General features: G+C 35.8%; 2 protein-coding genes across 3 annotated transcripts in view; one reads left to right on the forward strand and one right to left on the reverse strand.

Moving 5' to 3' along the window:
• rbks (ribokinase) overlaps positions 1–11,129 on the reverse strand; it is a 37,842-nt gene extending 26,713 nt beyond the window's left edge. The window contains exons 1-2 of one of the 2 annotated variants that reach the window (XM_028438616.1): positions 11,050–11,129; positions 7,178–7,239 (exon numbers count right to left, since the gene is read on the reverse strand). In XM_028438616.1, the coding sequence (XP_028294417.1) occupies positions 7,178–7,236 (59 nt within the window). In that variant the 5' untranslated portion in view covers positions 7,237–7,239; positions 11,050–11,129. Of the gene's footprint in view, positions 1–7,177; positions 7,240–7,501; positions 7,710–11,049 lie in introns of those variants that run through there. The other variant, XM_028438614.1, reaches the window with a different exon arrangement.
• A 177-nt stretch (positions 11,130–11,306) lies between these two features.
• Positions 11,307–26,527, forward strand: part of LOC114456242 (BRISC and BRCA1-A complex member 2-like) — a 112,691-nt gene continuing 97,470 nt past the window's right edge. The window contains exons 1-3 of the mRNA XM_028437883.1: positions 11,307–11,405; positions 14,316–14,472; positions 15,869–15,945. Of these exons, the coding sequence (XP_028293684.1) occupies positions 14,336–14,472; positions 15,869–15,945 (214 nt within the window). The 5' untranslated portion in view covers positions 11,307–11,405; positions 14,316–14,335. The remainder of the gene's footprint in view (positions 11,406–14,315; positions 14,473–15,868; positions 15,946–26,527) is intronic.

A 26,527-nucleotide genomic window follows, 5' to 3' on the forward strand; every position in this document is an offset into this window, starting at 1 on the left:
CACACACACATACAGGGGAGCTGTGTGTGTGTGTGTGTGTGTGTGTGTGTGTGTGTGTGTGTGTGTGTGTGTGTGTGTGTGTGTGTGTGTGTGTGCTAAAGTCACTGCACATTCTCCCACGCACCAAAAAGGGCAGAAGCAGGTGTTCAGTGATGTGAGATGTTTGCTGTAAACTTTCCCCCGTTCAGTTTCTATAACCACTTAAATAATGATCAAACTTATTTTTTATATATTTTTCTCATTTTGGAAAATGTTTTGCATCCAATCATGATTTTAACTAAACCAGTGGATCTCAACCTTTTAGAAACAACCCCCAAAATAAAAGTTGTAGAAGTAAAATGATGGTCCATTGTTCTATGAATCTGTGATAACCACATTTATTTATTCATCTGAATAATATCCACTGTTAATATTATTATAGTCATCTTAAAGATGGAAATCATGGTTTTAATCACTAATAAAATGTGTTCAAAGTGACCAAAAACGGTGGAAAATGAGGTGAAATGTGATTTTAAAAAGAAAAAAGTGATGAAAATGGGTTAAAATATGGTGAGTTTGATGTATTTGCAGAAAAAAAGAGTAAAAATAAGCAAAAAGAGGCTAAAAATTTTCAGAAAAGAACCCTTGTTTTTTGAAAGCATCTGGCGACCCCCTCCCAGTGTCCTCACGACCCCAAATGGGGTCCTGACCCAAAGGTTGAGGAGAAGGAGAGAAGAAGAAGAAGAAGAACTGTGTTGGTGAGATTATCATAACAAAAACTAACAAATTATGCACAAAAGGAAATTGCCAATACAGTAAAAATGAAAGTTGTTTATCAAACAATAAACTAAGTGTTTTGGACTGAAAAAAGGCTGAACCAGTTAAATATAAAATTAAATATAGTATATAAGTATAAATATTTCATCATTTTTATACAAAAGGAGAGAAATCTGTCAAACAGCTGCACAATTCATTTAAAATCTAGATGAAAACAACATTTTCTACAGATCTTAGTTATGATGTTTTTGGGTGTAGTTCCACTCTGTGCAGGGCAGCAGTAGGGGGCGCTGTCCTGTAATGTTGGTGTCTATCTTTCTACTGGTGCAGGTATTAACAACCCAACACAACCTTTAGAAACGCTGACACGGCTAAACGGAGACAGGACGTCTTATTCCTTATTTTACAGTCATACTACAACCTGCATATCATAGAATAACTACACGTATTTAGTTAATCAATAAACCTATAAACACAACTCTGACCCAAAACACAATCTTATAATGAAATATAAAACATTTTTGTGTGAAAAAAAGACTACATGTCTCACAGATAATATAAACAAATGAACAGTTACTCATATCAATATTAAACAGGTAGATATTATTTAACATTTTAAATTATTTAACACAAATATCTGCTGCTGTTAAGCTTGTATATTTGTATTATTTTTGTATATATTTATATCAGTAGACTGGAGCCCTGTACAGGGTGTACCCTCGACTAACGCCCAATGAGAGCTGGAGATAGGCACCAGCAGACCCCCACCATCCTGAAAACAGGTACAAACAAGTCAGAAATTAGATTAATGGATGAATGGTGTTTTACTTATTAATTCATTTTGTATTCTTTTATACTCTTTACTCCATTTATTCTTTAAGGGCTTAACGGGGAACATGAGGACGTTATGTCATCATGTTCATCTACATAATGACAATAAAGTACCTGAATTTTTTAACAGAATAAGTGAAATATCTTTTAAAATATAGTTTCTTAAAAAAAAAAAAAAAAAAAAAGTCTTGTTTAGTGCCTGTCTAATTCATTTTTTCTTACAAAATTAATCTAATGACTAACGTTAGTGTTTATTTAAAGAGAAACAACAACTTTATTTCCATCGTTCCATCATTAACAGTTTTCTAACAGTCTTAAACTATATTTTAGCCTCAAGGTGTGGAAATATATTCAAAAATAAAGTCAAAGTCAGGTTATTATGGATTCCACTAAATGTATGAGACATGTAGAGAAATTAAAATTTCTGTTTTCTCAGCACAAAACATTTACAAACACAACATGACAGTGTAAAATATATTAATTATAAGAACAGAACCACACAAGTATTTACAATATTTACAGTGAGTGTGCAGATATAAATATAACTATGGTTAATTACAGTAGTTATGATTTAAATTACAAAGTGTCTGGTGCAGAGCAGTCTGATGCTGTATTAAGTATGTAAATTAATATAAATAATAACATTTGTACATGTTAATGTAATAAAAATCCTTCATTTTTCAAAAAAAAAAAAAACAGCAAAAAGTTTTTTAAAATGTAGTTTCTTTTAATAAATGTTTTCTTATATTATTAATCTAAGAAAAATCATTGTTTGTAAGTGAAGGCACATTACGTTTATAACGAAAATAAAAAGTCCTGTTTTTATAAAGAAATTATTTATTTCCATCGCAACATCAAACTATTGAAACAGTTTTAAACGACACTTTATCCTCGAGGTTTGGAAATATAATCAAAGGTAAATGAATATAAATATAATAAATAAATCATTCACGTAATCAGGATGTTTTAAACACTAAACATGTTTGTGTTTCAACGTCACTTCCAGTACGTTCTAAGCGTTCTTAGCAACGCCATAGCAACAGGATAAAGCAGGATGAATGTACGTCTGAACAAACAAACTATGGATCATATTCATAAACCCAATGAATTCTATGAAAGTTTTAATTTCTCACTAGAAATGTCATTAAAATGAAGCTAAAGCAAAAAACTTTCTCAATATAAAACAAATTCCAGTGAAAATGGAATAAATGTGAGTGATGAGTTATTGTTGAATACAAAAGTTACTAAAAGGAGTGTTAAAGGTATTTAATATCACAGCAGTTATCAAACATAATAATAAATGCTTACTTAACTAACGCATTGTGTCACAGCCGGTGATTCATGTTTCCTCTCTACTGAGTGTTCAACTCATCTTTATTTATATAGTGCCAAAAAACTAAAAGTCATCATGATGAAATACTAAGTATGAGGTTGATGATGTAACAATTACATAAATGGTGATTACACATGATCGTCTGCACACGGTAAAGCTTCCAGATCATCTGATAGAATCACTTTAGCTCTGGATTACATCACAGAAATCAACAACTTGTATAGGATAAGGTTACAAAACTACATGGAAATGCAAGATATCGTCCCTAAATGTTATGTGTGAAACATATAATTACCCTCACACCACCCTCACCGTTTGGCACAAAGTCCTACACAGCTGTGTGATTATAGCTTTAATGCTTCACTAGGTAAAATACCCACGGCTCAACTAATAAACCCACAGCTACACCTGACTATGTATCAGAGCCTTTTCATTTAAATAAACTCATAATAACTTGTTCATCACAACAACATTTACTTAAAAATACACTTCAGATGAAGCTCTGCATTAATGTTCAATAACACGAGACAAGGCCGTTTTATTTGTATAGTGAATTACATACGCAATTCAATGTGCAATACATGATTAAAAAGTGCAACAAAAAACATTTAACAGTTTAAAAACTAATAAGATATATTAAAAATCACCAGTAAAAAATATTAAAATCAGCAGTAAAAAACATTTAAAATCACCAGTAAAAAAATTTAAAATCATCAGTAAAAATTTTTTAAAAATCATCAGTAAAAACATAAAACTCAGCAGTAAAAACATTTAAACTAATAGATATATTAAAATCAGTAGTAAAACATATTTAAATCAGCAGTAAAAACATTAAAATAATCAGTAAAAACAATAAAATCATCAGTAAAACATTAAAAATAGCAGTAAAAACATTTACATCAGAAGTAAAAACATTAAAATCAGCAGTAAAAACATTAAAATCACCAGTAAAATATTAAAATCATCATTAAAAACATTAAAAATAGCAGTAAAAAACATTAAAATCAGCAGTAAAAACATTAAAATCAGCAGTAAAAACATTAAAATTAGCAGTAAAGAGATAAAAATCAAAAATCAATCTCCCACTCAGTCATAGTCAGTAGAGACTTGGATTTATAAATATTAATGTGATGAAGACTCTGCAGCTTCTCTGTTCTTTACCAACATTCAACAATAGAGCAGCAGCAGGTTTGTCCTGCTTTTCCTGGTTTTAAAGCTCTGGTTTGGGCCCTCACCAGTTCTCCTGATCACCCACAATGCCATGCGCTCTACGTCATCTCAGATACTTCCTGTGTTTGATCCGCTCTGAGAGCAGTTGTGTTCACAGTGAACACAACTGGAAACGCTCTGAGACCCACAGAAACAATCTCTCTAGAATTCTCCTGTTTGATCAGCTCTAGACTTGGTTTGTGTTCACACTGACTGTGAAGTCCAAACCATCCAAAAAAGAATTAAAAATATTTACTTTCTTATTTCCGCATTTTGCTTCTCATCTTTGTTATAAAGTAAATCATTTTCTCATGCTGGGCTGTCTAGTTGCGTGGGGCAGGGCCTTAAAAGGGCGGTGCACCATCAGGTGGGGTTGGATCAGCTGTGTAATGAGCAGAGAACATCACCTCAGAGCAGCAGGGCGCACAGCGTGAGCAGAGCCATCCAGCTGACATTAGAGTGTAGTGTATGAGAGAGGAGCAGAGACGGTATGTTAATCATTGGTTAATGTACGTTATGGATAAAATGCTCGGGGAAGGTTACGCGTCCAGCGTGTGTGGGACAGGTGCGTGTGTGCAATGCACTAAACTGTGCATCAGATGGAATGGTCTGATCAGTGAGACGTCATCCTTTCTCATTAGAATAATTTGATTTGAGTAGTGTTTAAGTTAATAAAAGGACGATGTGGTTAAATAACTAAAGTAAAAATGATTAAAAGTAAGTCTTTAGTTAAAGATAAAGAAAAGTTCCAGGTGATGTCATAAGTTGAAAATTATTATAGTTGGTTTAAAGTGATTGATATTAATACTTAACACTTAGTAAAATGTGTGTTTACAGTTTAATTAATAAATTAACAATGAATAAATAAATAAATACATTAAATAAATAAATAAATGCAATGCAATTTGAGAAAATGTAATTGAGAATTCAAATATTTCATAGATCAAGTAAATTTCAAACTAAGGATTTATAATAACTATTTATAAATTAAGTACATTTTAGAATTGATTTTTAGTTGTGTATTGGTTTATTAGGTGAGTATAATTTGAGCATACTGTTTAATATTACAAAAACATTTACTTTAAATCAGGAAAATGGATCAAGTTAACTAAATATAACAGTGCTGGTAGACTTAGATTCTTTAATTTAATTGATAATACAACATCCCAGCATGAGAAAATTGTTTATGTTTTGATTCTAACTTTCCTTCTTCTTCCTTTGTCCAGGTTAACAACCTGCTTAACCTGCTGAACCAAGGAACAGTTAAAATAAACTCTCAACCAAGCATAGAGTTGTTCTCAGCGTCCTCTGTCTTCCTCTCTGGACCTTCAAGTTGGGCAGTGGTGTTACAAACACATACAGACTTGACACTGACCAAACTACGAGGACCATCACACCAAATAAGGAGGACTATCAGACCAAACAAAGAGGAATATCAGACCAAACGAAGAGAAATATCAGACCAAACAAGGAGGACTATCAGACCAAACAAAGAGGAATATCAGACCAAACAAGGAGGACTATCAGACCAAATAAGGAGGAACATCAGACCAAACGAAGAGAAATATCAGACCAAACAAGGAGGACTATCAGACCAAATAAGGAGGACTATCAGACCAAACAAGGAGGAACATCAGACCAAACGAATAGGAATATCAGACCAAACGAGGAGGAATATCAGACCAAACAAGGAGGACTATCAGACCAAACAAGGAGGACTATCAGACCAAACAAGGAGGACTATCAGACCAAACAAGGAGGAACATCAGACCAAACGAAGAGAAATATCAGACCAAACGAGGAGGAATATCAGACCAAATAAGGAGGACTATCAGACCAAACAAGGAGGACTATCAGACCAAACAAGGAGGACTATCAGACCAAACAAGGAGGACTATCAGACCAAACAAAGAGGAATATCAGACCAAACAAGGAGGACTATCAGACCAAATAAGGAGGACTATCAGACCAAACAAGGAGGAACATCAGACCAAACGAAGAGAAATATCAGACCAAACGAGGAGGAATATCAGACCAAATAAGGAGGACTATCAGACCAAACAAGGAGGACTATCAGACCAAACAAGGAGGACTATCAGACCAAACAAGGAGGACTATCAGACCAAACAAGGAGGAACATCAGACCAAACGAAGAGGAATATCAGACCAAACGCGGAGGAATATCAGACCAAACGAGGAGGAATATCAGACCAAACAGAAGGACTGTCAGGCCAAACGAGGAGGAATATCAGACCAAACGAGGAGGAATATCAGACCAAATAAGGAGGACTATCAGACCAACAAGGAGGACTATCAGACCAAACAAGGAGGACTATCAGACCAAATAAGGAGGACTATCAGACCAAATAAGGAGGACTATCAGACCAAACGAGGAGGAATATCAGACCAAATAAGGAGGACTATCAGACCAAACGAGGAGGAATATCAGACCAAACAAGGAGGAATATCAGACCAAAACAGAAGGACTGTCAGGCCAAACGAGGAGGAATATCAGACCAAACGAGGAGGAATATCAGACCAAATAAGGAGGACTATCAGACCAAACAAGGAGGACTATCAGACCAAACAAGGAGGACTATCAGACCAAATAAGGAGGACTATCAGACCAAATAAGGAGGACTATCAGACCAAATAAGGAGGACTATCAGACCAAACGAGGAGGAATATCAGACCAAACAAGGAGGAATATCAGACGAAATATTAAAGGTCTGTACTCTGTAGCTGCAACCTGTGGTTCTGGGGCCTAATGTGGCCCTTTGACTTTTATACAATGGCTCCCTATAGCTTTAAAAAAACTATTGAAATAAATAGTTATTTTTTTACAGTCTATTAATGATTAATGACAAATAAAATCATGATATAACAATTTATTAACCTAAAATAAATCACGTTGTACAATGACTCAGCACATTCCTACTTCACCTCCTACAACATCTACTGGTAAGAAACTAAAATAGAGATTTGAATTGTGTGGGAACAGATTCATTGAACCACCAATGTACATGTTAATATGTATGTTTTACTTACCTCACCAAGTCTGTCATACAGGAGCCCACCACCACCACATCAAAGGCCTGGTCACACATGATCTACCAATCAGAAAACATGAGCTGATGGTGAGTAAAAGCTCATATATCTCATAAACAGGGCCATATGAGTCCAACTATGGAAGATAGTTCCTCTACAGCTTTCAATCAAAACTCTCTCACTGCTCATTTATCTCTCTCATTAGCATGAGCGCCGCTACACTCAACATGAAGGTATAAATAGAGCATTCATTCATTGTTGGCTTCATTGGACACATTCCAAAATCACTCCAGGTGGTAAGGGTGAGGACAGGCATGAACGCACCATGAGCCGAGCAGCGTCTTTAATGAATTCAATCCTCAGCTTGTATCGAAGCTAATGCTAGCATGATAATCTCCTCAAATCTCCTTCCTCTGCGACTGTGAGAGGACGACTCTGAAATCTTGGCCGCTGGCTGTAGGACGGCTCAGTTCTTTCTCCCACATCTTCACATAATGTTTCCTCACAGTGAATGCTAATGCTGCTGCTAGCCTAAAACGCTCTCATTCTAACGCAACACAAACATTCGGTTCTGACCACTTCAAAGTAAACTCACCCTGCCTACTTTATTTAAAGATACTTTTATGGAACAGCTCACCAACACGAATAGATGTTTGAAATAAAATAAAAGATCACATGAATAAAGAAAAGTAAGGCTGCAACGATGAGTCGACATAATCAATAACGTCGACTACAAAAATGTGGATTTCATAGCGTTGATGCATTGTTTAATCTGGTAAATAAAGGATGAAGAACCAGCACAGGGCCACTTCATGGTGCAGTACCTTACATGAACTGCTGGGGGCAGTACTACTCCCACCTGACTGTTTAAATAGTGGAAATTAGAGAACAACAGTGAGGAAGAATGGTTGACCAAACGGTTGAAGAAGCGAAAGCTTCGACCTAAAATGTGGGAACATTTTAGCAAAGATAAAATGATTAGTTAGATGTAAACTATGTGAGGTACAACTAGTAATCCATGGTAGCACTACAATGATGCACAAGCACCTCAAGCTAAGGTGACCAGACATCCAGATTCAGTCCTAGTTTTTAGAGTTACGTCACGTCACAGTCACTTTCCCCCAAACCATTGATCTGTCCTGGTTTCTCACAGTTCAGTCTCGTTGATTAATAATAAATGTCTGTTGTCGCTGACACAAAAGACCCTCAAAAAATAGGAACACATTTCACTTAAAAACAGGATCTCTGTGGACTGTGAGCTGTCAATCACAACAGTTGCCACGCAAACCACGCATTTGCAACTCAATGCTGATTGGTCGATGGCATTGATAATATAACTTGTTTGCTTCCTCTCCTTCAACATGAAAAAAGAAAAACAAGTTTTTTGATTATTCAAAACTATTTTATGTTAACTTAAAGGGTCAGTATTATGAATAAATTTCTTTCTAATGGTTTAGCTACAATGTTATATATTCATTTAGTCTTATTCCATATTTTGTAAAAAATCAGCTCCAAACGGGACAGTTGTATTATTGCCTAATGTAGAAACTCCTCCTCTTGATAATCCTGGCTCCTCCTACCCTTTAAGTATGTGAGCTCCTCCCTCTCAGACTACCTCACAAATAAATCTAACATAGCTAAGGCAGATAATCCAGTATATAGATAAACCGAAGAGCGCTCACGATCAGTTCCATTTTTAGTATCCGTTATACCACCTTGTATCTCCTTTATGAGATGATCTGACGTGTTTGTGACCCAATGCAACGCAGCGGTCGGACAAACAATGGACTATCGTCTTAAATTGATTATTACTGTGGTTAGTAGAGATGAGGAGGACAAGGAACACTGTTAATGATTTACTGCTGCTGTGATAAACACAAGCTAAAGTTCACATGCATGAAGGCCCCTAAACAGCCTGTTTTTAGGAGCGCTTTGAAAGTGACTTTTCAGTGGATACATATACAAATGGAGAATACTGGACCTTTGAAATGTTGCTTTTTTTACTGATGGCCACTTTATATTTGGTTCAGTCGTTGCAATAATACATTTCATCCAAAAGGAAGAAAAAAAAGTAACTTGTTTGACCTTTTTGTTTTACTACAAATAAAATATGCAAATAGTTTGTTTTGAAAATCTGTCGCAAGGTAGGCAGTGCCTACCCAAGGGTGAATTGATATTTTGATTATTTGTTTTAATTATAATTTAATTATAAATGATTTATTTTTCCATTTCCAATAGCCTACAGTACCTATCAGTTTGAAAGTGTCAGCATTTTGTGAGTTTCATAGCCCAAATTACTAAACAGCGCTATTTCCTGGAACAGCTGCACAGTCTCATTCAGTTGTAAGGCAGGAGGAGGCCACGCCCCCTCTTAAAGGCACGTTGCTGCTCTGCCTCTGTTCCCATTAGCGTGTTTTTATGTGTTTGTGCAGACAGTTCCCCACGATGACAACTGTAGTATTATGGTATGATGATGAAGACATATAGGAGACACGTTGTGTGAGAGTGAATGAATCTTTACTTGCTTCTCAGTGGGGACCAGATACCATGATACACTGATGTGCGTGACACCCATACAGGTCCGTGTTTGCACACAGTCCGCTCATATAGTTCCTATACATTTGAATGTATATCACTACAACAACCATTTACGTCCAAAGGCAGTGTAGAGAGCTGCCTTTGGTCGTGCTATGCTACATGCTATACGTAAGTTCACAGTGCATTAGTGAATAGATGCCATGTGACCGCTGCTGCTACATTCTCTAGCTAGTGGGCGGGATAACACTACAGTCAGGATGACAGCGCTAGAGACGATAGAAAAACAACAGCTTTTAAAAGATGGAGACCAACACCTGAGCTACCAGACCTTCAGCAAAGGTAAGGTCAGAACATTGTTGGTACTTTTTACAGTGAATGGAACAAAAGGAAGGATTGACTTTGTGGATGCTCCTCACTGAGGCTGTTCTGAGTTGTTGTTGTTGTCATTTTCTCCATGTTTCTGTGTTTCCAACACAAACAACAGATGTGCTTTCGTGTCATGAGATATATGTTGTTAGGAGAGTATGGAGGCTATATTAAATAATTGTTTATGTTTCTTTAATGGTGTTTATGATGTTGATTTTGTTAGATGATAAATACTTGTTCATGTGGATCTTGTTGGGTTTTTTCTTCTTATTATGAATTTTATATTTTTATAAGTGCATTGAGATGATTTTGTTGGAAATTGCTTTATACAAATAAAGTTGAATTGAATTAACACTTGCCAGCAGAAACATATGAAATTGTCATTGGTGGTCTGGATTTGCAACGTGCCTACCCAACCCTAGTGGTCACGGCACGTCACTGTAATAAAGATTGATGATCAGCCAATCTGTGCAGCCCTAGTGTCAACCTATGACGACAGATGACAGCATGGTAAAACATTAATAAATAGAAGTATTGAATTTTTTTTCCAAAAGTAAAAAATAAACAAATTTTTGAGGCAGAAAAAATTGTATTGACATTTTTTTTAAAGTAAGGTATTCAAGCATCTTGCCGCCATATTTTCATCCACTAAAAATACTGTAGGTAGGCCCTGTCTGGCTCATATAAAAGTGATCATAAGATAAAGACTTGGTATGTATTTGCTGAATTATAGTGAAGACTGGAGATAATAACCACATGGATAAACAATGACAATGTCAAATAATGAGGAAAATCGACATGAGATAATGTTGAGTGTAACAATGATAGTCAATGGAAGTAGGTTTGGCTTATTATTTACTGCTGCACTAACACGACTCAGCAGAACACCCATAATCAAGAAAAAAACAACAAACCAAAAGTGACTTTAAGATAAATATAATCGTTTAAAAGATAAATGTTACTTTTACCTGAACTCTGCAGCACAGCAGCAGATTGGACTTTTGTCACTCGTGTGGGAATCTTCAGAGAGCAGGCTGACGCTCCTGATACCAACAAAACATATGTTATCCTCCAGTTTAAATGTATTCAAATACAATTCTAATCTTCCAATTTTCATATATGAAAGAGTATTTATTTAAAATTGTTAAAAACATTTTTCAATGAGCAGTGGTGTAAAAAGACGTTTTTTAGTGTCAGGCACGATGACAGACAGCTAAACTTGTCATAACTACAAGGACCCCAAACAACCGGAAAGATTCACGTTGAGAGAAAGAAGTAAATATTGGACTTTAATCCTAGATTGTTGGACTTTAGGCTCATTCAGGTACTCCACACCACACCGATTATTACATTTACACCCACAGAACCATTAAAAAGCTGTTACAAGTGTGTGTGAATATTGCATTTGGTTAAAAATGACACAACTGTGTGTGGGAAGCTAACAGTGGCTAACCACTACTAGCCTATCATCATTTTTTTCTCTTAAAGTGTTTTCCTTTTTTCTTTTTTAATGTTCTTAACAATCGTAATAATTATGTAGTTTAATATGCTTTAGCTCGATGCGTTTGTAAGTTTGGATAAAATCAATACTAAGGTAAAAAAACAAATGGAATAAATTTGGAATAAGTTACTTTGATTTTGGCTGTTCTTCATATTGAGTATTTATTGTGTTAAAAATATATAACAATAATCAATCAGTCCCTGAAATGTCACACAGGCTCATTTATTAACAAACATCTGTACAGAATATGTCACTGTAGTGTTGTTCTCCTCTAAGGGACAGCACGTGTGAGTGAGTTCTGTAGTGTGTCTAGTTTAGATGAAGGTCTGGGTTATGTGATCATCTAACTGACATTTACATGTTGTTCTCATGAAAGGGAAAGAAAGTAGTGACTCTTAATACAAGTATTTTATTTTATTTCTTTACAAAATAAGCTAGTAAATATATATGTGTGTAAATGCTCAACTTTTACACAGAAAGAAAATTAAAACTAAATATTGTTAAAAAACAAAAAAATAAAAATGTCATAACCAATGTTTTAATGGACTATTAATCCATCAATCAACTGATTTTTGTTATTCTATTGATTATTTCACATTCTTTGACCTTTTTAGAACGTTGGATTCCTACTTGGAAAAGTCATGTTTTTCTGTATAATATTCAGTGATATTTAGATTGTGTTGTTAATAAACTGTTGTGAAAGTAGGGCTGAGCAATATATCGAAATTTAAGATATATTGAGATTTGTATTTTGGTGATATTAAAAATGACTATTGCCTATACTGATATATTTTTTTATTTTATATTAAAATACTTGTTTTAAGAGTCACTGATTTCACTACTTTTCAGTAGGGCTAAGCAAAAAACAATCGATTTATCAAATTTGTAGATAGAAATGATTTATATTTTATAACTTCGAGTTCAATTTTTTATTTTTTTTAAATTGTAATTTTTAAAAATGTATTCATTTTTTTCAGACTTTTTTGCGTTCCGTCCTTGTGGGTTACCATAGCGCGATGTGAGCCCGCCCCCTCTTTGTTTACATGTGTTTACACTTTGAGTAGCTATATGTGTGTCACAGACATGTTTAATGTTTTATTCACACTATGCTGGGATGCTAAGAGAAGAGTTTATTATTTTTAATTGTAATGTTATATGTTATAAATATGTAGTTATCTGATTTCTTAATCAGAAAATTTAAGCTACTGTAAAGTTACTGTTGCACTTTTGCTTAAACCTGGTTAAAGCTTCAATTTGTTGAATGACAGAGCCTCATTTTGACAATATTTCTGATGTTTGCAGTCATTTTTAATTGGAAAGACAAAAAAAAAATAAAATTTTAAAATCGAATCGAAACTCAAATTTTTCTTTCTATTTTTTTTTGTCAAAATGGCCCAGCCCTACTTTTCAGAATGACATGTAAAGCTCAGTTAGATGATCAGTGACCTTCATCTAAACAATAGGATGAAATTTTATAACCGAAGCCGATTAAAATATAAACGCTTGGCCAAATATGGAATACGGTTAAGTTTTTCGCAATTTCCTTAATAGTGCATAAATAGCCTAGAATACATTTTTAGACATGTTTTTTAAATAAAGTAAATGTTTATTTAATATTCTGACATTTTTTAAATATTAACATCCTTTAGTCTCATTCAGAGGAACAAAGTGTAAAAGGCTATGTTTCCTCCCTTGTTATTACACATTTCATAAAAAGTCAGCTTTAAACAGGACAGTTGGATTTTACCCACGTTGGCAGGTGACGTCACCTAACACGCCTCCTAGAATGTTAGCTCCTCCCTCTCCAACTATCTAACAGCTAAAACAAATACTGCTGTTTAATATAGAATATATATTATACTTTATTACCATATATGTAAATACAAACTGCACTACTTTTTCTGCTGCTGATCGTGTTGGGAGTCACTGCTTGGAGCCACGCCCATTGTTTACACACATCAGCTGTTAGCACTCCATGCTAATGCTACACCAGCCTATGCAGTGAGACCTGACATCGTTTGTAAACTGAGGAGGAAACAATGGGGATGTTTACGTATACGTAGCTCACAGCGCTAACAACGGACTCAGTTGTGGAATTGGACAGTTTCCAACTTGACGGAGAGCGTTAAGGAGAGAGTCTGGCTGTGTTTGTGTGTGGAAAGGAGGAGGAGCTGCTGCTGGTTCTGCAGCAACGCACACAAACTTTTCTGACTCTAAATCACTGCCCGTTGTTTGATTGCGTCACACGCTACTATTTAGCCTTGCTTTTACCTCATTAAATCGAAGGCCTAATGTTGCTTTTTTCGCAATATTCAGCCGAATATATTTGGCTGAATATATTCGGTCACCAAATATTCGGTGCATCCCTACTAAACAAGCCACACTACAGAACTCACTCACACGTGCTGTCCCTTAGAGGACAAACAGACTAAAGTGGAACATATTGATCAGATGTTTGTTGATAAATGTGCCTGTGTGGTATTTTGAATCAGCAAAATTTAACCCAGAATTACAGTATCTTTCTGGTCAGACTTCATTGAGTTAAAATATTTTTATTTTTTTCCCTCTTTTTTTCCCCCCTTAATTTAACAATTGAAAAATATTGAGATTCATATATTGTCTATTCCTATTTTGAGAAAAAATTATTGAGATATGATTTTTGGTTGATATCGTCCAGCCCTACATGAAAGTATATGTATGTATATATATTCTATTGTGTTTCCATGGCTGTAGAGTTCCTGTGAGTGTAGAGGATGAACAACATGTCCCCTGAGGTGGCTCTGAACCGGATCTCAGCAGAGCTGAGGCCCCTGCTGTGCAGCGTGGTGAGAAATGGCCGTGTGGGACTGGACTCCACCAACTGTCTGCGTGTGACAGACCTGAAAACTGGGTGAGAAAGTTTTATTAATTATTATGCTCATAAATGCTGCACTGCAGCCTCTGCTCATTAAAAGTTAGGGCTTTTAGAGCAGAAACCATGTTTAACATTGAGCTGCTAGCTGCTACATGTTTAGCACTGAAGTGCTATCTGCTACATGTTTAGCATTGAGCTGCTAGCTGCTACATGTTTAGCACTGATGTGCTATCTGCTACATGTTTAGCATTGAGGTGCTAGCTGTTACATGTTTAGCATTGAGGTGCTAGCTGCTACATATTTAGCATTGAAGTGCTATCTGCTACATGTTTAGCATTGAGGTGCTAGCTGCTACATGTTTAGCATTGAGGTGCTAGCTGCTACATGTTTAGCATTGAGGTGTTAGCTGTTGCATGTTTAGCATTGAGGTGCTAGCTGCTACATGTTTAGCATTGAAGTGCTATCTGCTACATGTTTAGCATTGAGGTGCTAGCTGCTACATGTTTAGCATTGAAGTGCTGGCTGCTACATGTTTAGCATTGAGATGCTAGCTGCTACATGTTTAGCATTGAAGTGCTGGCTGCTACATGTTTAGCATTGAGATGCTAGCTGCTACATGTTTAGCATTGAGGTGCTAGCTGCTACATGTTTAGCATTGAAGTGCTAGCTGCTACATGTTTAGCATTGAGGTGCTAGCTGAGTCTAGCAGAGCTTCACTGATCCACAAACTTTTTCTCTAACAGTTTTCACACTACTGAGCTTTAGTTTTCCATCCAGTGATTTTATTTAAACTAAAGCACAGCAACAACTTTTCTGGTTCTCCTGTTTCTTGTGTTGTGCTCTGTGCATCAGTATTATGGGTATACTGGGAACTCATGAAATGAGAAAGGTTCCACGATTAAGTTTTTTTTTGTAGTGCAATATTTTTTCTTATATATATATATATATATATGGTTAACTTCATCTCCCTTTGGGCAGGTTCTCTAGGGAACTTTAAAGTCTTTGACTAAGAGTATTATACTAATACTATTAAAGGTTCTTTGCAATACATTTAGGGTGATAAAAATCTGTGTATGTTTAATGCAAACAATGATAATGATTATATGTATTGTAATCTAAGGTAAAGCTAATCAGACTGAGGTTAGTGAGTGTTCAAACAAATAAAAGTAATTTGAGTCTAGAATTAATAACAGGTGCTCAGCAGAGAAATGATTCTTAATTTCTAAGATAATTTTTACGCTTTCTCTCAGATCACTTCCTCCATTGTTAAACATCAGACTTGTCTTCTATTATAGTTTGATGATGCAGAGTCAGTGGAGCATACAGTATCTGTGTTGCTTCTTAACTCTCTCATCTATAGCGGAGTTAGACGTGTGATGGTGTTTATAAGGCTAAAGCTGACTATTTTCTGTTGTTTTGTTGACACCTTCAGATGTTCGTCTCTGACTCCAGGCCCATGCTGTGATCGTTTTAAACTGCACATCCCCTACGCTGGAGAAACCCTCAAATGTAAGTACATTTCAAGGAAATGTTGAAATGTGTTCAGCACAAGCTTCCACTGCTCTGGTAAAGACCTCAAACAGCTTCTGACTATAGCAGAAAAATGGTTTTACATTAATAAGTTATGATTGAATTTAAATGAAAACTAATTTTATCATTTCTGACAAACCAAAAACCCAATTACATTAATGATTAGTGGTGTAGAATGAGAAAGAGTGTGTGAAACACATTTCTGGGTATGATTATTGACAAGAAACACTGTTTCATTAATAATGCTAGAAATGAAATGTCAAAAACTATTGCAATACTTGAAAAAATGGTTCTCAACCTTGGGGTCAGGAGACACTGGGAGGGGGTCACCAAGATGCCTGCAAGAAATAAATAATATTTTGCTTATTTTACCCTTTTTTTGCAACTCCACCAAACATTGTATATTATATTATTATTATTAGGGTCTGAAGGGCTATAGGCCGTAGGAACCTGTTGTTTTTGCTCTTCTTGGGTATTATTTTTATTCCTTTTAGGAAACGCCCCATAGGATAACCAGAGTGCACACACCTCAGGACTGCTGAACAAATTGATCATTTGGCGAATTGGAGAAAATCGGTAAAAATGCAAAACTTTACAGCCTCTCGGTTTGTCCGATTTCTACGAAATTCGCTACATGTATTCTTGACCCTAAGATGAGCAAAAAGTTACGTTATGACCACGCCCAAAACCGAACAGGAAGTCGGCCATTGTTGATCAAAAAATGGCAAAAACGCATTTGCGCAAACTAGTCTGAGGCGCTCCATGCGATTCGCTTCAAACTCGGCCAGTACACGTAGGACTCACTGAAGATTAAAAATGATTAAAAGAATTTGCATATCTCTAACGGTTTGGTCGTAGCGTGACTGGCGCCATTTAGCACGCCGTAAAAGGAAAACGCATATAACTTTCAAATGCAAAGTTCAAACTCTTTCATATTTTATACACATGATGACTGTCCGTCCCTAAACAAGAATCAATGTGAAAATTACCCATCATGCTTTGCATTCTCAGATGGCGCACGCCATAATAGCACACTGCTATAACTCTCATATACGAAGTTCAAACAATCTCATATTTGATACACATGGGTTACCGACCCTATGACGCCGCTCACAGCTTTAATTATTATTTTTGCTTCTTTTAATGTTTTTTTGCTACATTACTTCCATTTCTGACACTTCTCCATCAAATTTTAATAACTTTTCTGCACATGTTTATCACTTATAAACCTTTTCCACCACTTTTCCACCTAATGTCACACATATTGACCCATTATTGTCATTGTTGTTTTAACCTCTTTTAACCAGATTTCATGTTTATTTTTTGCCAAGTTCACAACATTCACATTCATCGTCATGCCCATTATTTACCAGTTTAGCGACACTTTGAACCCTTTTTACCACTTTTTCTGTCTGTTTTTACAAATTTTAACCAATTTCTATGCTTTTTAAAATCTCATTTCACCACATTTTCCACCATTTTTGGTCACTTTGAACCATTTTATTAGTGATTAAAACCAGGATTTCCATCTTTAAGATGACTATAATAATAATAATAAATGTTCCTGGATAACAGTGGATATTATTCAGATGAATAAATAAATGTGGTTATCACAGATTCATAGAACAATAAACCATCATTTTACTGACTTTATGGATGGACCCCAAAAATCTCTCCCCTTTATTCCCCCTTATAGATGGTCCTGTCTCCACATGACTGTTCTTCAATGTTCATGTCTGTGTTCAACCACCTTCAGCTACAGTGGGGGTCCCCGCTCTCTGGGACCTTTATTTTGGAGGGTCCCTGCTCTCTGGGACCTTTATTTTGGAGGGTCCCCGCTCTTTGGGACCTTTATTTTGGAGGGTCCCCGCTCTATGGGACCTTTATTTTGGAGGGTCCCCGCTCTTTGGGACCTTTATTTTGGAGGGTCATGGGCTAATAAAGGTTGAGAACCACTGTTTTAAAAGACAAAGGATGACCTGAATTACATATTATTATACACACTTTATTGTTCTCTGTTACTTCCATATATGACCTACTGTGTAGAGATATGGGGTGAAACTAGGGTCTAATTGATAACTTTTTATCCAAAATAATCATGTGTACAGTGTGAGTGAAATACATCCCTGGATACTTAACAGTACAGGTGAGCTTTAATAGATTCATGTTTTTTATTATAAGGGAATCATCTATACATTAATGATGGACATAAACACTTCAGTTTAAATTAACAGGATGTGAACTTTTCTGCTCTTAATTTCAATAATCAATATGTTTTCTATAAAAATACATATTAGGTTTACCTTAGTTTTATTTTAAACATCAAAATAATACAATATTAATATCAACAATGAACATCCATATAAAGTCTGTTGTGTTTAAATCACATGAGTTGTTTCCTTTTATCAATATAATCAATTGATTACTTTTTAAAATGGTTTTAGATCAATATGTGTCATCAGGATAACTAGTCGAGCACAAATTGATGTAGTTGGATCATAGAAATATTAATTGATTCATCAATTCTAAAGGATCAATCGTTACACCCTCAGGTGACCCATATAAAACCAACATAAATTAGATAGAATAGTAGTAATATAACATAATCAACCAACAAACAAACAAACTGTTTATGAATGTAAATGCTCTTAAATGTAATGATTTAGTGAATTGGAACAAATCACAGCTAATGTATAAAGTATATGATGATAATGAAATGTGTTGTGGTGTTCAGAGGCTGTTTGAAGTCAGAGGAACAGCTCATTTTAACAATGTGACTTCCTGTTTATGATGATGTTAGACTGTGATTGGCTGATCTGGTTAGATTTGTGAAGCTAAGCAGGTCTGGGTCTGGTTAGTAGTCACTGCAGTGGTATCTGTCATTGTGTCCTTGGGCAAGGCACTTCACCCACATTGTCTAGTATGAATGTAGTGTGTGAGTGAGTGTTGGTGAAGGTGGGAGGGGCTTATCGCAGCCTCGCTTCACCATCACTAAGTGTGGAGTGAAAGAACAATACCTTGATTCTGTAAACGAGAGACTTTGGGTTCCCAAAAAAGTGCAATATAAAATGTATGTGTTATTGTTATTGTTATTGTTATGTTTGGACTGGACAATGAGTCAGACTCTTGTGATCCTTTATTCTGGGATTACTTCCTAGTAATTATCACTGGAACAAAGATTACATTCATTCATGATTGAGTTCAGGATTCTCACCAGGATTTTTTCACTACATAGGGGGTTAAAATGTTTAACTCTCTGAGGGTCAAATGTAGTGAAGTAAAGCTTAAGTTTGTTTGTTTTTTATCTTTGTTCCAGCCTTACTTTAAAGCTAAAGATTATTTGTTGAATTGGTGATGATGTATGTACTGTACGTAGTTATAGAGTTACTCATCTTTGGTATAGGTTCTTAATATATATATACTAATATATACTCACACACACTGTAGAGACAAATAACATTTTATTCAAAAGAGGTCCTTTTTAAAATTTAAATGAGGTATTATGTGGAACCTGCAGGAATAGTTTAGCACGCACGCACACACACGCACACACACACGCACACACATACACGCACGCACGCACACACACACGCACGCACGCACGCACGCACACACGCACGCACGCACACGCACGCACACACACACGCACACGCACGCACACACGCACGCACACACACGCGCACACACACGCACGCACACACACACGCACGCACACACGCGCACACACACGCACACACACATGCACGCACACACACACGCACACACGCGCACACACACACAGCCCAAACCTGTTTGACCAGAACAAAGCCGTTGTCTCTTTTAGCCTGAACACGTTTCAACTTGACGGTGTTCACATCCGTGCACGTGCATGTAGAATGATCCGTTGTGAGTTCTAAACATGATTGACGAGCAGCTTTATGTGCACTAAATCTGGTTGAAACACTGTTTGACGGTGCACACAGGCAGCCTTGGGGCAGCTAAAGGACTGCAGGGGTCCTCAGGTAAAGACGGGAGCATCAGCGCAGATCACCTGTGTTACATAGACAGTGAGGCTGATGTATGTGTTTCTGGGTTATTCAGATTAAGTAAATAAGTAATAGAACACAGAACCCCCCCCCCACCACCACCACCACCCTTCTTACGCTCGATATACACAATTACAGGCAAAGCAGACGATGTAGGTACCCCACAGAATACCTGGGCATTCAGAGGGCAGACTTTTGTGACGCCTTGATTGATTGTTTTTTTAACTTATTGTCATACAAATAAAAAAGACAATCTTTATAGAATATTAATTATTAAAACAAAAGTAAGTAAATCATATTTTATATGAAGACTTTGATTAAATACTGGATCTGGTTTTATGATGTCACACAGAGCCTCCGATTTTTCTGACGGAACATATAGAAAACATTTTCTGAAGCAAAAAAAAAAAGCTATGCTGTTATTATTATTATTTTACTATTCCATTTTTTTATTTAATTACATTTTTCATTAACTCTCAAAATCATGTTTTGCTGAAATTTGACATATTTACACATGATTTGTCTTCATTAATGGGTGGTCAGAGAGACAGAAATGTTAATTCTCACACAAAATTTCTATGTGGTGATATGATGAGTTTCACCTTCTGAAATAGACACAGTTATGAGTCATTCCAGGTCATTTCAACACATTTTCAGGACATCACATACATTTGGGTCTAAAAAAACTACCAATTAACTACTTAGCATATGTCTCAGCTCCCTGTAATGTGATCAGCTTAGAGCTATGTACATAGACTGTTCACATCACTAATGATTAGTCACTGTTATGCATTGGTTCTAGACTCACACGCTCTGGAAATATGAACAATATAGTAAGTACGTAAGTAAGTAACATTTATTTGTATAGTCTATTACTGCATGTGGGACTGTAAGAGAAAATCTGATTTATTTTAATTCATAGCATAAATGTTACTCTTTATTGGAATATAAAACTATTTTTCTTTATGCAACTTCTTCATTTTTATTTTGGACCCAAACTTTGTGTTATTTCACCACTGTTGAATATTAAAATCCTTTACATGAGGTTATTGTAGCTTAGCGCTGTGTCTGATAATTATTTATTATTTATTAGTTTTTCACTAGTAACATAAAAAATATAAAAACCATTTCATCAGAAAAAAACATTTATTTTTGAAAACATAATAAAAGTTATGAACACATTTCTCATGTTCTACATTTACTATTTTTCAGGGTGTTTTTCCTTCAAAATACATGAATATATATTCATTATCATGATCATAACAGTGATTAAATGCTGCACCAGTCCAATGTGTTTTCAGGGCATCTGCATCCCATTGTTCTATGGTGTGAGATATACCTTATCTTGTAAAGTAATTTACAAACCATATACACATATATTGTATTCATAGAATTTCATGAACGTAGCTTTCAAACATAGTCCAAATGGCATTTGTTATTGTCTGATCCAAAGGAACACTATTTACAGTGAATATAATAAAGTCTACACACCCCTGTTCAAATGCCAGGTTTTTGTGATTTCAAAAAATGACATCAAGATAAATAATTTCACAACTTTTTACACCTTTAATGTGATCTAGAACCTGTACAATGATAGTGAAAAACAAAGTGAAACCTTTCAGGGACATGAAGTCAAAATAAAAATAAAAACTGAGAGAATGAGGTTGCTAAAGTGTTCACACCCTCTTATAACGGGGGGTGGGGCTGTGTTCAGATTGAACCAATCACATTCAACCCCATGTTAAATGGAGTCGGCACACACCTGTCACCATTTAAAGTGTCTCTGATTAACCACAAATAAAGTTCAGATGTTCTAGAAGCTTTTCCTCACATTTTTGTAGCCACATCTTCCAGAACAGTCCATGGTCCTCAGAGAACTTCTAAAGCATCAGAGCATCTCATTGTTCACAGATATAAGTCAGGTGATGGTACAAAAGACTTTCTAATGAATTAAATATTACATAGAACACAGTGAAGACAGCCATCATCAAGTGGAAAAAATATGGCACAACAGTGACTTTACCAAGAACAGGACGTCCGTCATAAATTGATGACAAGACGAGAAGAAAAGTGGTCATGGAGGCTTCCAAGAGGCCGACAGCAGTACTGTCTGTGTAGAACATGTGACAACAATCTCCATCTTCTTCATATGTATGGGCTATGGGGTAGGGTGGCAAGATGGAAGCTTTATCTTACCAAGAAAAACATCTAAGCATGGCTTCATTTTGCAAAAACACATTTGAAGTCTCCCAAACACATGTAGGAAAATGTGTTATGGTCTGATGGAACCAAGGTGGAACTTTTTGGCCATAATTTCAAAAGGTTTATTTGGTGCAAAAACAACACTGCTCATCACCAAAAGAACACCATACCTACAGTGAAGCATGGTGGTGGCAGCATCATGCTTTGGGGCTGTTTTTCTTTAGCTGGAACTAGGGCCTTAGTCAGGGTGGAGGGAATTATGAACAGTTCTAAATACCAGGTAGTGTTGGTACAAAACCTTCAGACTTCTGTTAGAAAGCTGAAGATGAAGAGGAACTTTATCTTTCATCACCACAATGACCCTAAGCACAGCATCAACTAAACAATGGCTTCTTAGTAAAGAAGAGTGAGTAAATATGACATCATCAAGATGTTCCACACTGATAAACTCTGACTCAAAAACACTGAGTGCTGGAATAAAAGCCAAAGGTTCTGCAACAAAGTATTAGTTTAAGGGTGTGTTTATCTAACCAGGTTATCTTAAGTTTTTATTTAAAGGTTTCAGTTTGTTTTTCAATGACATTGTACAGGTTATAGGTCACATTAAAGGTGGAAAAAGTTGTGAAATTATTTGTTTTGGTGTCATTTTTTTACATCACAAAAATCTGGTATTTGAACACGGGCTTGTAGACTTTTTAAATCCAATACATCATCATATTTCTTATACTGATGAGCGCTCCTTTCCAGTAAATCTACTTAATTATTAAAAGCATGCAGCATTTAATTACATTTAATTAAGAACCAGAAGGGTCTTCCAGCCGAGAGCAGACATCACTAACATCTTTGCTGCTTTAAACATTAAAGGATCAGTATTATGAATAAATCTCTTTCTGGTGGTGTTGCTACAGTTATAAACATCCCTTTAGCCTTATTCAGAGGGTCAAAGATGATAAAGTTCTGTTTCCTCTCTCCTTTATTGTTCCACATGTTGTAAAAAATCAGCTCCAAACGGGACAGTTGGATTTTTGCCCCAATATTATGTCATAAGGTGGACTCCTCCTCCTGACAATCCTGGCTCCTCCTACCCTATAAGAATGTGAGCTCCTCCCTCTCAAACTACCTCACAGCTAAAACGCACACTGTGGTTTAATACAGAATATATATAATACTTTATTGTCATATATGTAAAGCTACATACACTAAATGTGTTATCTACATTTAACCCCTCCCTGAGGAGCAGTGGGTAGCCACGCTGTAGCACCATGGGAGGGGTTAGGGTTCATATAAGGGACCGATCAACATCCCACAGTGACGGACCAGGGGGATTAGAACCAGTGACCCCACCATTACAAACCTGCTCCCTCAACCACTAGTCCCTTTATCCACAGATTATATGTTTAGTTTCACTCTATAGATAATCCAGTATGTAGATAATCCAGTATGTAGACAATCCAGTATGTAGATAATCCAGAATGTAGATAATCCAGAATGTAGATAATCCAGAATGTAGATAATCCAGAATGTAGATAATCCAGTATATATATTATCTTGTATATTTATATATAATCTAGTATATAGATCATCTACTATATAGATTATCTAGTATGTAGATAATCCAGTGTATAGATTATCCAGTACATAGATAATATAGTATATAGATAATCCAGTATGTAAATTATCTAGTACAGTATGAGCGCTCACAATCTGTTCCATTTTTAGTAGCAGTTATATCGTTTCATATCTTCTTTATGGGATGATCTGACGTGTTTGTGACCCAATGCAACAAAGTGGTTGTACAAAACAGATGATGATCACCTTAGATGGACTATTCCTGTGGTTAGACGAGGTGAGGAGGAGAAGAAAGTGACGTGGCAGCTCTGGTGAGTGTTTGAGGGGCTGAAACAGCTGACTGACTCCGCTGCTGTGATAAACACACACCCTGAACCAGCGTTTGTCGGACTCACAATCACAATAGTCTCTTAAATATCCATGTGTTTTACTTAGGGTCAGGTACCGAAATGTGGTAGCAATTGGCACCGGTTCCAATGTAAACGGTAGTAACCAGTCCAAACATTTTGGTGCCTCATTTCGGTGCCCCGCCACCCTCCCAGTGACGTCAGTGCCGCTACTCATCAGATTCAGCACACCCGTTGCTCATAACTGATAGCGAGAGGATAAAAGACCACATGGAGTTTACGTAAAAGCTGAACAAAGCACCGTGTTTGATAACCTAATTACCTATGTTAGCCGGAGCTAAGCACAGCAACAACAACAGCAGTCAGTGTCGACCCCCCCCCCTCCCTCAGACAAAGTTTTTTTTACAGAGGCTATTCATGATTATTGACAAATAAAATCATAACAATGTTCATCTCCAGTATTATATAGTTTAATATAATATTGTTTTATTGGATATTATTTAAATGTTTTTGTTTATTTATTATTTCCATATGTTTCTTGTGTATATATATATTATTTAAGGTAATATTGTATTCAATTTGCCCCTGAAAATAAAGGGTATTGTATTTTGACAAAGCGTATGTCGTTTAATTATTTTTAAAGTACCGGTTTAAGCACCGGAACCGTTTAAAAAAAAAATACCAAGTAGGCACCAGTATCGGATAAAACCCAACCGATACCCAACCCTAGTTTTACTGTAATGTGTAGTTTTTTGGCTGAAAACAATAACAAGACAACGCTATGGTGATCAGCTGTGGTGTGAAGTCTGCGCCTACAGACACACCCACTCATGAATATGCATGAAGGCCCCAAAAACAGCCTGTTTTTAGAAGCGTCATTAAAGTGACGTTTCAGAGGCTAAAACTCTGGAAAACAGGAGAGTTTGTGAAAATAAAGCTCTATTACTATGTTGTTGTTGGAGTTCTTAGAACACATGGAGATTAGTGAAAAATATCAGAATACTGGACCTTTAATGTATTCTATTACTATACCACATTTACCTCCTGAGACAATGGAAGATGAAAATGGAATAAAGGGACACATCCCCCCCTCACTACATTATACATATCTCTAAAAGTATTGATCAGATCAAACTATACATTTACAGTGTGAATATTGAATAATAATGGAACAATTGGTAAAAATGACATAGAATAATCCATATATGACATGAGCTAAGCCCTCACAGACATGCTGAGGGACACTAACACATATTTACACTGTAGAACTTGGTTTATTGTGATCCAAAGTTGGGCTGAGACGTCACAAAGCCGTAGAATGAACTGACTTATGTTAGATGTTTATTGGACTCACAAACCCACTTTGTGAACTAAAGGAAGGTTTATTGGAATCTGGTTAACCCTGTCCAAAAGCTGCACCATGGGAATGTTCTGTAATTCCATAATGAGCCACAGGAATTTCAAGTGAAACAAACCTCTCTTTCTATAGCCAGTGATGCATCACGTACCAGTAAACACTGTTGTTTGTGCCACTGAACGGTTCCTGGAATGGTCCCTCACTTCTTTATCGGGGTCCCACATCAGAGCCCTAGAAACACCATGAGCTTCAGCCCCCCAGGAGAAGACCTGACTCATTCTGTCTCACACATTCATCTGTACTGTATTTATCAAAAAGCTATAAGTCATAGTTATTAAGTGATAGTATTAGTGAGGAAGAATGGATGACTTCTATTGGGAAAAATAAATCAACATGTTACAAATAACATCTATTAAGTTTGTTTTTTGGTCTAATTTTTCTCCTAAAGTTATTAGATGAGTTTTGTTCCTTGTTTATTATTATTAGTAAAACACAGTCATTTAATGGCACTAGCAGGGTTGGACTTAATTATAATTATAATTGCATAATTGATCATTAATTACAATTATAGCGTAAATCTATGGCTGTTGTAATCATAATTAATTTGTAATTGAGTTCAGATAATTAACTTTGTAATCGTCTTTGCCATGGAAATTCTATAAAAAAATGCAAATTATAATTTAATGGAAAACTGTTGAATCATGTTACAGTTCTATGTACAGTTCTACACATATGTAGTTCATAATTATGAGAATATGTTTCATATCAAACTTTCAAACATTTTACCATTTAAAAAAAATAAAAACAAAATCTATGTGTATACTGACACAAAAAAGGCTCAAACTCCCACACATGAATATTAAAACCTTTATTATAATTGATTATAAAGCCTAGCAAGGTAATCAATAGATAGGAAGTAAATTACATGATATATATTAGTTATTAGTGTATTTTACAGCTGATTTAGGACCTGTTAGCATTAGAGATGCTAACAGAAAGCTAACACAAGAGGAAGGTTAACTTTCATTAGGTTATTTATTTCAGGCTCAGCAATTGTGATT

This window comes from Gouania willdenowi, chromosome 22 (assembly GCF_900634775.1).
Source record: "Gouania willdenowi chromosome 22, fGouWil2.1, whole genome shotgun sequence".
Lineage (NCBI taxonomy): Eukaryota > Metazoa > Chordata > Actinopteri > Blenniiformes > Gobiesocidae > Gouania > Gouania willdenowi.